The sequence below is a fragment of the Crinia signifera genome, chromosome 3 (genome assembly GCF_055691185.1).
Source record: "Crinia signifera chromosome 3, ASM5569118v1, whole genome shotgun sequence".
Classification (NCBI taxonomy): Eukaryota; Metazoa; Chordata; class Amphibia; order Anura; family Myobatrachidae; genus Crinia; species Crinia signifera.
In genome coordinates this window covers 122,582,804-122,598,244 of record NC_139219.1, presented here as the reverse complement: position 1 = coordinate 122,598,244, position 15,441 = coordinate 122,582,804, and the positions used below count along the sequence as shown (strand labels likewise).

At 45.3% G+C, this 15,441-nt stretch overlaps 1 protein-coding gene across 1 annotated transcript; it reads right to left on the bottom strand.

The window, feature by feature from the left end:
• Positions 1–396: 396 nt before the first annotated feature.
• On the bottom strand, positions 397–14,789 carry TOMM20 (translocase of outer mitochondrial membrane 20). The gene is made up of 5 exons (XM_083176446.1): positions 14,494–14,789; positions 12,764–12,810; positions 9,536–9,617; positions 4,614–4,756; positions 397–3,660 (listed from the first exon to the last, which is right to left on the bottom strand). The coding sequence occupies exons 1-5, from the start codon at positions 14,618–14,620 to the stop codon at positions 3,616–3,618; spliced, it is 444 nt and encodes a 147-aa protein (XP_083032572.1). The 5' UTR covers positions 14,621–14,789; the 3' UTR covers positions 397–3,615.
• Positions 14,790–15,441: the final 652 nt, after the last annotated feature.

Here is a 15,441-nt window from a genome sequence, read left to right as displayed (position 1 = left end):
AAACCTCCCACATAACCCCCCACCCTGTACAACCCACCCCCAACTAAGGCGTACTTGGATCCCTTACTTAACCAAACTCCCCCTATCACTATAGCTACACTAACCTTCCCTGCCTGTGCAAGTAACATTAATCTGGCCAGTCACTTCTCATCTGTATAAAAACAACAGTCCCTCCTTTGTGGATCCAAGAACACGCATGAATGAACAGCGAGTACTGCAACAGGAGTATCCCAACCTTTCAGGCATATGCAGGTGGGTATATAGACCATTCTGAAGCTTTAATTTTGCCCCTGGGTCTGTGAGACAGATTTGTGATAAATCCTCTGTAGCAGGAGCTAAAATGGTGGCAGAGTTAGCAGAAGAAACCTTTACATACATATGGACTGACTGGAGTAATGACTTTAGAATATTATTTATTTACAGTTTCTTATATAGCGCAGCAGATTCCGTTGCGCTTTACAATAGTAGACAGTGATAAAACAAACTGGGTAACAACAGACAGACTTGGGGGTTAGAGGGCCCTGCTGCAAGCTTACAATCTATAGGATATTGTAGATATCCAGATGGGAATGTCAGGTAGTAGAAGACAGTGCCTTACAGTAGGGTGGAATCAGAGGAGATATGGAACCATCATTGAATATACCAGACGCCATCTCCTCCCATCCGGATAGGTCCAAGATAGATCTGGATTCAGGAAGTATGTAGGTCATAGAGAAAGAATGTTACAATTCATCGACCACATATCCAAGTTTGGCTATAATTCTTTGGGTAGAATCAGTAACTGCCTTGAGTAACAGGTTCATATGATCCGCCATGACAACGGTGGTAGATTGTAGAATAGTCCAGCAGTAGGGTGGTGGCTAGCACACCACCAGGAGGATGAGAGGTTCAGTGAAATATCAACCCCCAGATTTATATAAAGGAGCAAAAAGTCCCAATACCGTTTCCAACAAAGCACAGGCAGTAATCAGGGCTAGGAGCACCAGACACAGAAAGGCATAGATGCCTAGTGTGTGTTAGGATCAGAGTAGTTAAATGATAGCACTCACAGGATGCCAGTACAAAAAGACAACAAAGGCACAGCCTGGCACTCACCAAGCAGGTGCCCTACTGCACCCTACAAAGTCCCCAAGATGGTGTCCAGGTAGCAGCATATGCAGCACAGTGAGGTATCAGAGCACAGGGCAGGCCCCCCCTTCCTAAAGTTCTCACGCTAATCAACAGCAGCAGCCACTGAAGTGTTCCCGGCGGGGATCAGCAGTCACGGCGAGGCAGGAGCCAAAGATGTGCGCCACGAGGAGGTGTCTCTAAGATGGCACCCGCTCGCAAGAAAGAGCTCAGTGTGCTTTAGGCCGGATGGGTCACCATGTTCGCAGGAGGTCGTCCGGATAGACTCCAAACAACAGGTCAAGTGCAGGGGAGCTTTAGGAGCACCGGTAAGTAAGTCTAAGGTGCCAATGGTCTCCCAGGCAGGATAATTTTTCATCGGAGCTCACTAACCCTGCGTCCACTCACAAGCCAACTAATGATCCCAGATCAGTGATTCAAACAGGATACATAATATACAAGGTAAAAATTAGCAAGTGTTATACGACCATATTTTGTAGATGGATTACATTCCAGGAAAATAATGTGGCTTTTTTTGACACTTGCAAATATTGTTCTCTAGTGTATCTCCCCCTCTAAATACACATTACCAATATCCATAAAACACACACTTTATTCTGTACATTAGAAGCCTACTGAAGGAAAAAGATTGTACTGTTAGTGTGCATAGAGGGGTGACGACAGTCATTTACCCGACGTCAGGATCCTGACAGACGAGCTCCCGACAGCCATCAGCTATTCTCCCTCGTGGGGGTCCACGACCCCCATAAAGGGAGAATAGAATAGGTGGTGAGCGCAGCAAACCACCATGCCCACAGTGTGGCGAGTGCAGCAAGCCCGAAAGGGGCTTTGTTGCACTTGCCATGCTGTCCAAGTCCAGCCAGTCGGGATCCCGACGTTGCACTAATGACTGTCGGGATCCCAACAGACTGTCGGAACCCTATACCACGCCCGCCTAGAGCAGTGGTTCTCAACCTCAGTCCTCAAGTATCCCCCAACAGTGCATCTTTTCCAGGTCTCCGCACAGAATCACAAGAAAAATAATTAGCTCCACCTGTAGATCTGTTAAAATCTGTCAGTGAGTAGTAAGTAAACCGGTGCACCTGCTGGTTGGCATAGAAAACATGACCTGTTGAGGTTGAGAAACACTGGCCTAGCAGACCGAGGTTGTGAATGCCTGGCTAACTACTTATGTATTCTGTTCCGGATTCAGTACTGAATCCCGACGGTCGGGATGCCAGCGTTCAGAATCCCGACAGCCAAAATCCCGACAAGGGGGGGGGGGACGACGTGGATCGCCCCCCCTTGCGGGCTCGCTACGCTCGCCACGCAGCAGGCCCGGTGCCTCGCTACACTAATTTATTCTCCCTCCAGGGGTGTCGTGGACACCCCAGGAGGGAGAATGTGTCGGGATTTCGGCGGTCGGGATTCCGGCGTCGGGATTCTGAACGCCGGGATTTTAACTGCATCCCTTCTGTTCCTACTGAATCTTGTTGCACTTTATTAGTCGTGTCTGACCAATTAGTTCTTGACTATAAAGCTAGTAAGCTGCAATGGCACAATTTGCTAAAAGTACACACTATGATTTTTTTTTTTGACCAATATATCATTTTGGCCCTTCTGAAAAATATTGGTCACAATATTGAGTGTCTAGATTACAAACAACAAATAAATATGCACATACCCACTGATCACACAAAAGGTTTTTTAGTCAACTGTGCAGGCAGCTTAATTTCGATAGCTTTTAAAGAATGCCTATAGACCAGGGGTAGCCAATTCCAGTCCTCAAGAGCTAACAACAGTTAACATTTTCCAAATCTCCTCACAGAATCACAAGTGAAGTAATTAGCACCACCTGTGGATCATTTATAATGTATCAGTGAGTAATGAGTGCACCTGTGCCACAGCTAGGTGAGCTAAAAAACATGGACTGTTGGTATCTCTCATGGAGTTGGTTTCCACGGCTATAGACTGTAGCTATATTGTTCATCTTATGACCATGGGTCCTCAAACTGCGGCCCTCCAGATGTTGAGAAACTACAAATACCAGCATGCCTTGCCACAGTTTTAACACTCCCTTATAGCAAAACTGTGGCAAGGCATGCTGGGATTTGTAGTTTCTGGAGGGCCACAGTTTGAGGACCCATGATTGTGGATATGCCATATCTTTCATCCAGTACACTAGGAAAGTTCATGGGAAAACAGTATACAATATCTTTCAGTGCAAACATTGTCCAGTGTGTATGCACTTTTAGAAATACGAACAATTTGTTTTTATTAGAACAAACCTTAAATAAAAAATAAATTTTTCCAACCAAACTAAAGAAAAATAAAAAGTAAACGGGTTTAACAATATCTGTATTGTACAAATTTGCCTTACGGCTAAAATACAGTTAAGAAATGTAATCACAGAACAGTTTAAATTTATTAGTAATGGCATATTCAATAACAAGGGTTGCATTATTCGATCCTGCTAAATACTGCACTAAAGTACTATCCAGTACCATTTTATTCCACATCATCTTCAGTTAAACTCTGAGAACTTCCAATTCTCTGAAAAAATAAAATAAAAAAATAAAAGTTAATAAAAATATTACTTTTAAATTGTGATTTTATGCACATAGGGCCACATGCATCAAGCTTCAAAAAGTGGTAACATGGAAAGTGATAAACAACCAGCTCCTACTGGCAATGTTACAGGCTGAGTTTAGAAAATGACAGGAGCTGATTGGCTGGTTGTTTATCACTCTCCATGTTATAACTTTTTGAAGTTTAGTGCTTTTGGCCTATAGAGTCTGGCAAAATACGGTAAAGCTTGAGTGGCATAAGCCTCGAATATTTGAAACACCAGATGAAAGACTTCTTGACAACAACCTACTGCAGTGATTTTCAACTGCTGTGCCATGGCACAGAGCGGTTACCAGATGCACCACACTATCTGGTAGCTACCCGCCAGATAAAATGCATGCAAGGCTACTAGTACATGCCAGCTGCTGCTGCCTGACTGGTACATGCCTTGCATGGCAGCTCCTGCAGGGTTGGGTTCTTCCACAGAATGGCACATGACATGCTGTTACTCATTGGTCACACACCACTTCTCCTTTATGCTTGGAGTTCCAAAATTGTTATTTTAACTCTACCACTATAAAAGGTGCGTGTATACGGCAGCGATATATCGTCAAGTATCCTGTTTGCATCAGCGACCAGAGATGGTCGCTGATGAAAAAGAAACTGGCGGGGGAGCCTGGCAGTGGAAATCAGCTGGTCGCAGGAGCATGTTCCAGCGGTCAGTACGTGGGGGGGGGGGAAGGGGCACAAACGGGAGCGCGCACCCAGGGATATAATCGCCAGGGCACACTCCCATCGCAAGCAATATGGTCGCTCAGCGACCATATTGCCCGTGATATCAGTAAAAATCGCCCCCCCCTGTGTACGCGTCTCTTCATGTACATATGCTATATTTGCTGCAGATCATTACGACACTAAAACTTACAATTTGCTTTTACCTGGCTAATAGTTGGTAGTTTTGTCAAGAGCATCTGAAAAACTTGTGGTGGAAGAGTTTGCTGTAGAACTTGAAGCAGCTGTTGAGGTTGCCCACACACAGCAATGGCATTTGTTAAGTGATCAACACCTTTTTCAAATTCACCTGCAGACAGGAAAAAAAATAAGTCAAATGTCCATTTTTACATTTGTGGTCAAAGATTTTATAAAACAGAAATTGTAAAAATGATTAGAACCTAAAGAACTCTATAAACTTTTGTCTGTTATGTATATGAATACAATATTATTCGCTTAAAAACAAGTTTTCTACAGCAGTTATTTCGGTACTTGTGGAGTATCACGGCTCCCACGACCTTCATCGTATGCTGATTGTATGCTAAAAATCGCATCGCATAGTGGCATACGATGCTTTACAGATTTTTGAGCATTTTTGCTCAAAAATCGTATGCGATGGCATCGGATGCCATACGATGGCATCCGATGCGATGGCACCCGATTTTGCACTGAAATGCATCAGAATGCATTGAAATGTGTATTAAAGTAGTGAAATGCCCCCAAATGCCATTTTTCATAGTGCACCACCCCCACTGTCAACGTCAACCCGAAGTGTGGCGAGCGTAGCGAGCCCGTGAGGGGCGGCGGTACGCGTCCTACGATCTTTTCATACCCCCACTATCCACGTGGAGTTGAGAATAGAATAGTGTGGCGAGCGCAGCGGATACCTGTGAAGCCCGCGAGGGGACGCGTATAGCTGTGAAGGTATCCACGTCCGCTCGCCACGCTTCGGGCTCGGTGGCTCGCCACAGTATTCTATTCTCAACTCCACGCCGACGTGGATAGTGGGGGTATGAAAAGGTCGTAGGACGCGTACCGCCACCCCTCGCGGGCTCGCCACGCTTCGGGTTGACGTTGATAGTGGGGGTGGTGCACTATGAAAAATGGCATTTGGGGGCATTTCACTACTTTAATACACATTTCAATGCATTCTGATGCATTTCAGTGCAAAATCGGGTGCCATCCGATGCCATCGCATACGATTTTTGTGCTAAAATGCTCAAAAATCGGTAAAACATCATATGCCATCGTATGCCACTACATATGGCATACGATGCCATGCGATGGCATACGATTTTTGAGCAAAAATGCTCGAAAATCGGTAAAACATCGCATCGTATGCCACTACATATGGCATACGATGGGAGCCGTGATACTCCACAAGTACCGTTATTTCTTATGTCAAAATAAATATTGTGCCAAGGCTGCTGAAAGCTCGATGCTTGTTTTTAAACATGTGGAGTTCATTTTTTTAATTAAACATATAAAAAAGCAACAATTTATCTTTTACTAAACATTGAGAATGCTAACAATGGGCCTGATTCTGGTTGACTCGCTAAACAGCGTAAGTTATCTGTTAAACGAGCCATCTAACACCTCCCGCCGGGTGCCATGCTGCGAATGGATGTTTTGCATAAACATCCATTAACAGGGGAGCGTAATCAACGGTCACCGATCATCAAATGATATTTCCCATGTTCGCAAATATTATGCCCCTTTCCCACTGCAGCCTTAAAACGGTATATTGCAGATTTTTGAGGGCAAAATACCGTTTAAGGCTGCAGTGGGAAAGCGCCAGAGTTGAAATACCGTTTAAAGTTAAACGGTATTTCAACCCGTTTTCAAAGCAGTGTTTTAAACGGTAATCTACCGTTTAAGAGGCAATGGGAATGCATCTTAAACTGTATTCTTTTTGCAGCGAGGATGGCTCATATTTGAGCCATCATCGCTGAATGTGTATACAGCAGCCGGGCTGAAAGATCCGCGGCTTTCAGTCCAGCTGTCTGCTCCCTCCCTTGCCACCCCCCTCCCCGCCCGCAGCGTCATATACTCACCGCTGCTCACCGGCGCCGTCCCGCTGTCACTCACTGCCCAGCAGTCCTGCTTCCCCGCCCGGCCACACAAGCTGGGCGCTCCGCCCCTCCCGGCCTGCTCGCCCCGCCCCCCCGCTTGCTGAACACGGAGAGGAGCGTACACTGGCCACCAATGGTTTCTTTTTAAGCAAAGCCTGTAATATATACATTGCTGGCACAGACCAGCAATGTATATATTATTGGTACCACTGGGCACAATGATCATTAGCCAGTAATATATACATTGCTGGCACAGACCAGCAATGTATATATTATTGGTACCACTTTATTAGCCAGTAATATATACATTGCTGGCACAGGCCAGCAATGTATATATTATTGGTGCCACTGGGCACCAATAATTATTTATTAGCCAGTAATATATACATTGCTGGCATGGGCCAGCAATGTATATATTACTAGCGCCACTGCACACCAATTATCATTTATTAGCCAGTAATATAAATATATCCTGGAACAGGTTGGCACTCGCTTGTATAAGTATATGCCTGGGGTGGCAGTCTAATGGTCCCTCGTCGGAGCCATGCAATACATTCAAGAAGAAAGATAGAACTCACCAGGGCTTTTGTCAATATGCAATTTTCACTGCTGTCTTTATTCCATCAGCAGGGTACACATCAGTACAAGTTAGTCAGGTCGACGTTTCGGCCACGTTCTGTGGCCTTAATCATGACCACACCAAAGACAGTCTTTGGTGTGGTCATGATTAAGGCCACGTTCTGTGGCCGAAACGTCGACCTGACTAACTTGTACTGATGTGTACCCTGCTGATGGAATAAAGACAGCAGTGAAAATTGCATATTGACAAAAGCCCTGGTGAGTGCTATCTTTCTTCTTGAAATATATATATATATATCTGGCACAAGTCAGCAATGTATATATTGGCACCACTGCCCACCAGGGGTTAAAGTGAGCCGGAATGGGGTGGAACTGCGTTTCATCCGCTCACTTTGACCCGCTGTCTGACCCTGCCTACATTGCTAAAGGAGAAAGTCAGGCAGATCGGTGGGAAAACCGGCTATCTCAGAGCAGGTCCATCTGTCCATGGCGTGGCTATTTTAAATGATGCGCCAGTTCGCGACTCGTGAGCCACTGATGCCAGATTGGCTGCAAGTTCCGATTGGCTTGCAATTCGTGAGCCGGAGCGTCACTGAAATAGCCACGCCATGGACGGATAGACCCGCTCTAAGACAGCCAGGTTTCCCACCTCTCTGTCCGACTGTCTCCTTTACCGCACAGTGCAGGGCACACAGTAACTTCCCGTGGCAGTGTGCATGTTACCCCTGGCATGAAGCCTGAACGGTGCGTGGCATATTGCGTAATGGGCGCTACGGTGCGTGGCATATTGCGTAATGGGCGCTACGGTGCGTGGCATATTGCGCAATGGGCGCTACGGTGCGTGGCATATTGCGCAATGGGCGCTACGGTGCGTGGCATATTGCGCAATGGGCGCTACGGTGCGTGGCATATTGCGCAATGGGCGCTACGGTGCGTGGCATATTGCGTAATGGGCGTGGCATATTGCGCAATGGGCGCTACGGTGCGTGGCATATTGCGTAATGGGCGCGGCATATTGCGCAATGGGCGTTACGGTGCGTGGCATATTGCGTAATGGGCGCGGCATATTGCGCAATGGGCGTTACGGTGCGTGGCATATTGCGTAATGGGCGTGGCATATTGCGTAATGGGCGTTACGGTGCGTGGCATATTGCGTAATGGGCGTGGCATATTGCGTTACGGGGCGTGGCATATTGCGTAATGGGCGTTACGGAGCGTGGCATATTGCGTAATGGGCGTTACGGTGCGTGGCATATTGCGTAATGGGCGTTACGGTGCGTGGCATATTGCGTAATGGGCGTTACGGTGCGTGGCATATTGCGTAATGGGCGTTACGGTGCGTGGCATATTGCGTAATGGGCGTTACGGTGCGTGGCATATTGCGTAATGGGCGTTACGGTGTGCTTAGTTCCCTGTCCCACAAAGCAATGCCTTAAATTTTTCACAGGCCAGCAATGTATATGTTTTGCTGGGCTCTGAATATACGCAGCCTAACAGTTCTGAATCAGGCACCAAGAACAGGAATGCACTGAATAAAATGGCCGCTGCTCCCACCCTTGGAGTTCAAACCCAGCCCTTTATGTAAATCGCCTTTTATATGAAAGATTTTCAGCAAAGTCTTTCTCTGACTGAAAATCTCTTGCTCTTTGAGGAAAATAGCTCAGTGTGTACGCACTATTTTGGTGACAGATATATCTATCAAAGATTTTGCCAAAGTCTTTTGAAATGAAAGTCTACTAGTGTGTATGGGCCTTTAATGTAAACAGGCTACAATTCAAGCGATTGGTTGTTGCCTGTGTTGTGACACTCCCCACAACCCTGAAAAGCCCATTAAAGTCACAGGCACTCATTTGTGCTGTAAAAACGTTTTGAAGAGCTAAAACGTTTTACCTGCAATGGGAATGGTACTTAAATGGCATTTCAAACTGTAATCTGCTGCAGTGGGAATGCTAAATACCGTTTACGATTACCTGTAACTTAAAACGGGTCTGCAGTGGGAAAGTAGCATAAGTCAGTCCGGGAACAGGGCGAGCAGCTGACATCCTGTGAGGTCAGCAGCCTTTCCCCACCAGGCAGCTACCCGCCTGCATTCGCATGGGGATGCCCAGTGTTTTTGTGTAACACCCAGGGCATTCCCATGCAAACTCTGCTTGCCCGCCTCCCCCCTGTGCAAACACCTCAGCGACAATTGCAAAGTGCAATTTGTAGAAGGCATCCGCAGAGCAGCCCAGTACATATGCTAATATACACAGATGCAAGCCATCGGTCCCTGGTGCGAATACGCTGGGGACCGATCAAACTAGAATCACCCCCAATGCTTCTATACAAAACCCATTTACTCATGGACTTGTCGTCTTCAATTACCAAATATTAAAATTATATTTCATTGCATTTTCAAATATACAAAAGAAGAACTTAAGAATATGGTAGAAGACAACCTTGTGCTAGCAGCTCCTCCCCAAGCTGAATTTCTTCAAGGAAAAACTTTTGGACAGCTTCAGCATCTTTAAGATCAGGCAGCTATAGAAAGAATCAAAAGGAGTACTAAAAAAGTTAAAAATATTTTATATCCATACATAAAAAAATTGTTCAATACTCTAATAGCGATTACGGCACATCATAGGGCAGTATTCAATGAGAAAAGTTCTCCGTGTTTTGTGGAGAACTTGTGCTTTGTTCGCCTTGGACGGAGCATTTTGCTCTCCAAAAGCGAGCAACCCTATTCAATGTGAAATATTCTCTGTCTTTCTAAGTGATTTTCTCCGTGTCTCTCCGTGTAGCAATTCTCCATCTTTTGATGGGGAGCTGGAATGTGAACTTTTAAACTAAAAGGTTTTTTTAAAGAAATTTTGGTGTAAAAAAAAAAAAATCAGTTTTTTTTTCTGTGAAGGGGCATGTTATTTTTATTCAAAAATTTTTTTTTTTTTTTTTTTAACACAGTGCAGCCAGCAGGGGGCCGGTGCGCTCGAGCCGCTCATTATATATTCATATATTCACTGCACCCGATCGTTAGTATGCACGAACGGGTGCAGTGAATATTGGGTCCCCCGCTGGCTATAGGGGGGGCAGGCTGTGCTGCCTGGGTCCCGGAGAGCCCCCCTCCTCTCCACATTCCTCTGGAGCAGCCAGGGAGACTTTAATCTCTCTGGCTGCTTCCGGCTCCCTGAAAGCTCCCTGCTCCCTGCAGGGGTTAAGACTCGCCGCGAGTGGCGGCGAGTCTTAACCACATTGAATAGAGGGAGCAGGAGTGGCAGCGAGCCCTCCGGAACACGGAGAGTGCATGGAGAGCGAAATAAAACGCTCTCCATGCACGGAGAACTTGGTCATTGAATACTGCCCATAGAGGCACAGTGATTAACATTGCTGTGTCACAACACTGGTAGTATGGGTCAAGTTAATGTTCAGTGCCTTATTGGTGTGGGCTTTCTATAATCTGTTTTGATTTCACCCCACACTCCAGAAGTGATCACAATGAACTCTAGCATTCATGTCTTTGGGAATTTAAATTAGGCCAGGGATTGATGGGAAATACATTTTATGTACAGTACTATTTACCATGGCAACACTGTAGTTGCTCTGTTTGGACTGCTTTAGGGTACTACCATTTATATGAGTTTTGTTTTTTTTATATATGCAACACTCATACATTGTAAGCTTGCGAGCAGGGCCCTCCTACATTTTGACTGTCTGTAAATACCCTGTTTTGTTGTATCACTGTCCCCTATGTAAAGCGCAACGGAATATGCTGCGCTATATAAGAAACTGTTAATAAATAAAATACACCTATTTCATATTTTTTCCCCTTTTTGTTTTTTGTTCTTTTTATTTATTTGTGTGGGGGAAATCTGGATATAAAGCTGCGCTGGATACAGAATGGAATGTTTTTACTGGTTTAAATAAATTAGTCTGCTCAAATTTTACACCCAATAAAATATATTGACTATAAAATAAATATCTATAAGATACAATGAATAGGAGGATATAAAAAAACTTGAAAGGAGCCCGTAACACGTTTCGTCAAACTTGTGACTGTCAAAAGAAGTGACTACCATCTGAATTAACCGCTATTTAAAGTTCTGGTGGAGGTGTTCATTAGGTGTAATAATTAGTAATCAATCATCACATATGGGTCTATATGTTAAGACCCAGCTGTGATGATTGACGAAATGTATTAAGTACTCCTTTCAAATTTATTTTTATTTATTTACAAATATTGGTCTGCAAGTGCGGTTTACCATGGCACATCCACTCTCTGTCTGCTCCTGGTGCACTGGGGTGGTTTGGATGAGGCAGTTTGGAGATGAACCCCTATAATGTTAGGGACCTTGACAAGTGGTCACCAGGCTCATACTGTTGTCCAATGGTAAGCCAAGAACCTCATTATATAAAAAAAATTGGAATGGTGTACCTGTTATTCTGTTTCTATGTTGTAATACTAAGTATCAGTTAGGTAGCACATTCCATTATAATTAGCTAGGGTGTGCAGTCCAGATCCCCCTCTGCACAACACTTTAATTAAATAAGGATGATATTTTGTGCTTTATGGCTGTAAGGGCTCAATTCACTCTTACATTCATTTGGCCATAACTTCCATTTTTAAGCAGTAGCATAGTTGTCAAGTAAGACTGCACTGGGCTTATAAATGTTGACTGAAACAGCTCAACATTTTGCTCTGCTGAATCAAGCTCATATTCACAAAGTATCCTCTGACATGCAAGAAAGAGGCAGAAGAGTGATACCTGTTATTCGGATACAGGGTTGGCAATTTGCATTTTAAATTAAAAAAGTTTACTTTGGGTGAAATTTTAGAGGATGAAAGATTCAGAAAGTGAGAGATTTGGTTAGAAATATCCAGTTTTTTAAAGCGGCAATCATTTACACTTCAAAATCTAACTGGTGTAAATGATTGTTGCTTTAACAACTGGAGATTTCTTACCAAATCTTTCACTTTCTGGGCAGTATTTAATGTGAATAATCCGGTTTAGGATTCGCTGCACAGGCGCCGTGTTCCGGAGGGCTGGAGCATTCGATGCCAGCCCTCCCTGTTGTCGTATTCAATGCCGCAGGGACTCGCTGCACCTGCCGGCAAATTTTAACACCTGCGGCGAACGCCGCAGGAAGCCGGGGGACGGTGGCAGACAAGAAGATGGAAGCTTCCCTGCCTGTGCCGCACACTGTGGGGCAGAAGCAGGGCTATCGGGGACACAGGCAGCAGAAGCTGCCCCCCAGGAGAGCTGGCAGAGGACTGGGGTGGGGAGCTGCTAAAAAGTTCACCATAAAAAGATGGCGATTGCTACATGGTGACACACGGCAAAAAATCACTTAGAAAGCAATTCGCCATCTGATCATTGAATACTCACGGCGAATCACATTGAAAAAAAAACATTAATAAACCACAGCGACTATCAGACGGCGAATTGTCCATCATTCACTATTCACCGTCGGCGAATAGTGCATGTTGAATAGGGCGAATCAGTTTTTCAGTAAAAAGATTCACCTTAGAGCACGAAAATAGCACACATTCGCCGTAGAACATGACGAATCAGCCTCATTAAATACTGCCCTTTGAATCTCTCATTCTATTAAATTTCACCCTTTATTTAATAAACTGCAATGATAAAGTCAGGATTACCCAGTCCAAAACCACTGTAGTGAACCCAACTTACCCTTGGCTGACCAGACCTCTCCTTAGCAATTTTCTGTTTTCTCCTCTCTGCAAAAAAAATAATTAAAATAGTCAAAGATGAAGTACCAGGTAAAGTGGGCAAAGCGGATTTGAAAACACCTCAAGAAAAAAAAAAAAAAAAAATACATGTAACGCAGCTTTAATATTGATATTGGAGTTTTAAGTTCAACAAAATTCTAGTTTGTGTTTTTAATATACACATGGTGGCCACTAGTTAGTAGCTGCACCAACTAGTTAATGCACATATTTGTCAATAACAATGCAACATGCAAAAGAGAGGTAGTGCCCTATTCAAACACCAAAATCAATTTAGGGAATCCAGCTCATTTAGTTTGTTACTTACTAGGTTTAATCCACCTTTAAAAACACATACAGTACATATATTTAAAGTGTGACAATAAAAACACATTTCTCTTGAAGTCCATGCAAGTGTAGGTCTTGCACACAGTCGTTGTCCCCCCCCCCCCCCCCCCCCCAACATTAAGTCACATGTCCACCAGCCCTGTCCCTCTAATATCTGTAGAATTTATAAATACCATTATCCGTGCCTAAAGCTGGTCATACATCAGAATGCTTTCAGGCCTGAGTACACAGTTGACGGGTTGTGCGATGCATTGTGTGTATTTTGGGCGTCACACACAATGCATCGTGTGAACGGTCAAAATTGTGCATTCGGGCCTGAATTCATTGTGATGTATAGCCACCTTAAGATGCTGCCAACGACCAGTATACTTGAAGTTGTAGATCTTACGATAGATCTTATGTGAAATTACAAACATAAGATCAACAGGTGTCTGGGAAGCTGCCAGGGCAATCAATAGACAAAGCAGATCTGATGTTGCTCGTCTTGATTTATGGCCAGCATATTAAAATGGTCCATATTCAATGCGGCCAGCGGGTATAGGCCAAAAGGTCAACATGGGTTTTTTCACAGCACGAAGCGAGCGATGCTGTGTCCATGTCGACATTTGGGTCAAAAAAAAGAAGTGAAAAACCCCATGTCGACCTAGACACTGTCAACCTATTTCTGTCAACCTAATGGCATTCTATCTTATTGCTGCAGACAAATGGTCCCGCTTCCAGCCAGCGAGGGGGGCTAAACAGTAAGGATCGCCAAAAACAAGCGACCCTCACCGTTTAACCCCCACACTGGCCGCTTACTGTATTCAACATTCCGGGGGAATGCTCGCTGTCAGAGGATGGTGAGGATTCCCCCAAACAGCGAGGCTCGTGGATAATGCACTTAGCCATGAGCCTCACTGTTTTGGCGGCCGCACACTCCGTTTCCATGTTGCTGTAAAAACCCAGCGTGTACAGGTGGGTTAGTTGAATACTGACCGTGCAAGCTGTGACAGCAAGCAGTCAGCACTGCTCACTGTCACAGCTCGCAAAAAGCATTGAATACTGCCCTGTGAGTTTATGTGCATAAAAATGTAACTAAAATGAATACAATTCTACTAGAAAGGAAAAATGAATGCACCTCGATCAACAACTACATTCAGTATCTACGATGCAATGGATGCATGATACCCATATTGCCATGGGTATCAGGTATAGACTGCAGCACCCAGAGCACCCACCATAGGCTGCTGCTGCCACCACATACACCGCACGCTGCGGCACGCCTCGTGTTATCCGCAATACCGGCAGCAGCCATGTTACCCAGCTACAGCCACCAAGCGGACAGCATCACAGACAGGGCGCTCTTACTTTCTCGCAGTCTGTTCTTGAAGTTGGGGTCACTCCTCCTTTTCTTATCAAAATAATAGCAGTAACCTAGGAACAAGGCGCCGCACACCCCGGCGGCTATAGCGCTGGACTTCCCCACAACCACCATCCTGCTTCTATGTCGCAGCCTCACTCACTCAACAGTGATTACGGCTATAACCCGCCCCCGGCCTCCGATCTCCTTCTGCAGTCACCCTTGATAGGGATTTAGTGAAGCGAGGGTAGACTCACACTGATGACGTCCTAACTAGCGACGGTAGACCCGCCCCCATGTCACCTGACACTACTACGGGCGTTACCTGGGGGTAGATGCTGAATTATAGTGGGCTAAAGGACCTGTGATGACGTCATACCACGTGACCCGGACCCGTGGGCGGAGTCAGTACACTGAGTTCCATGATCCCAAGTATCAGGTACACATACACCCAGTGGCAGAGATGGGCAAAACGGCTCATTAAGCTGAGCCGGGATCCGACGGTTCACAAGCGAAAAGATACGTATTTTTTAGAAAGGTCCTCGCCTCGCTTTAAAAAAAAAAAGGGGGAATATACATTACATGACCGAGTAAAAACACTGATCGATGGCTGGGTGCAGAATCGCCATCGATGGCATCTGCACCGATGGCCATCCCTGGCAGCAGCAGTTAATCTTTCTATCACTTGCAGTCACAGCACTGTACTCAGTCTACAGAGGTAGTACATCTCAGCTGCCACAGGTGGCAGCACTGAGATCAGGAAAATGCTTTGTAAACTGAAACGGATCACCTTTTTTGAATCGGCGGTTCATGCGTTCTTGGGTGGGATCCGTTCAAAAGATCCGGTTCGTTCGCGAACGAGCCATCTCTACCCAGCGGCACCCCCTCCCTTCTCACCCGCCCGGTGGGCATCCCCCACGACCTTTGCTCCAGGGGCGGATTGGGGATTAAAAGCA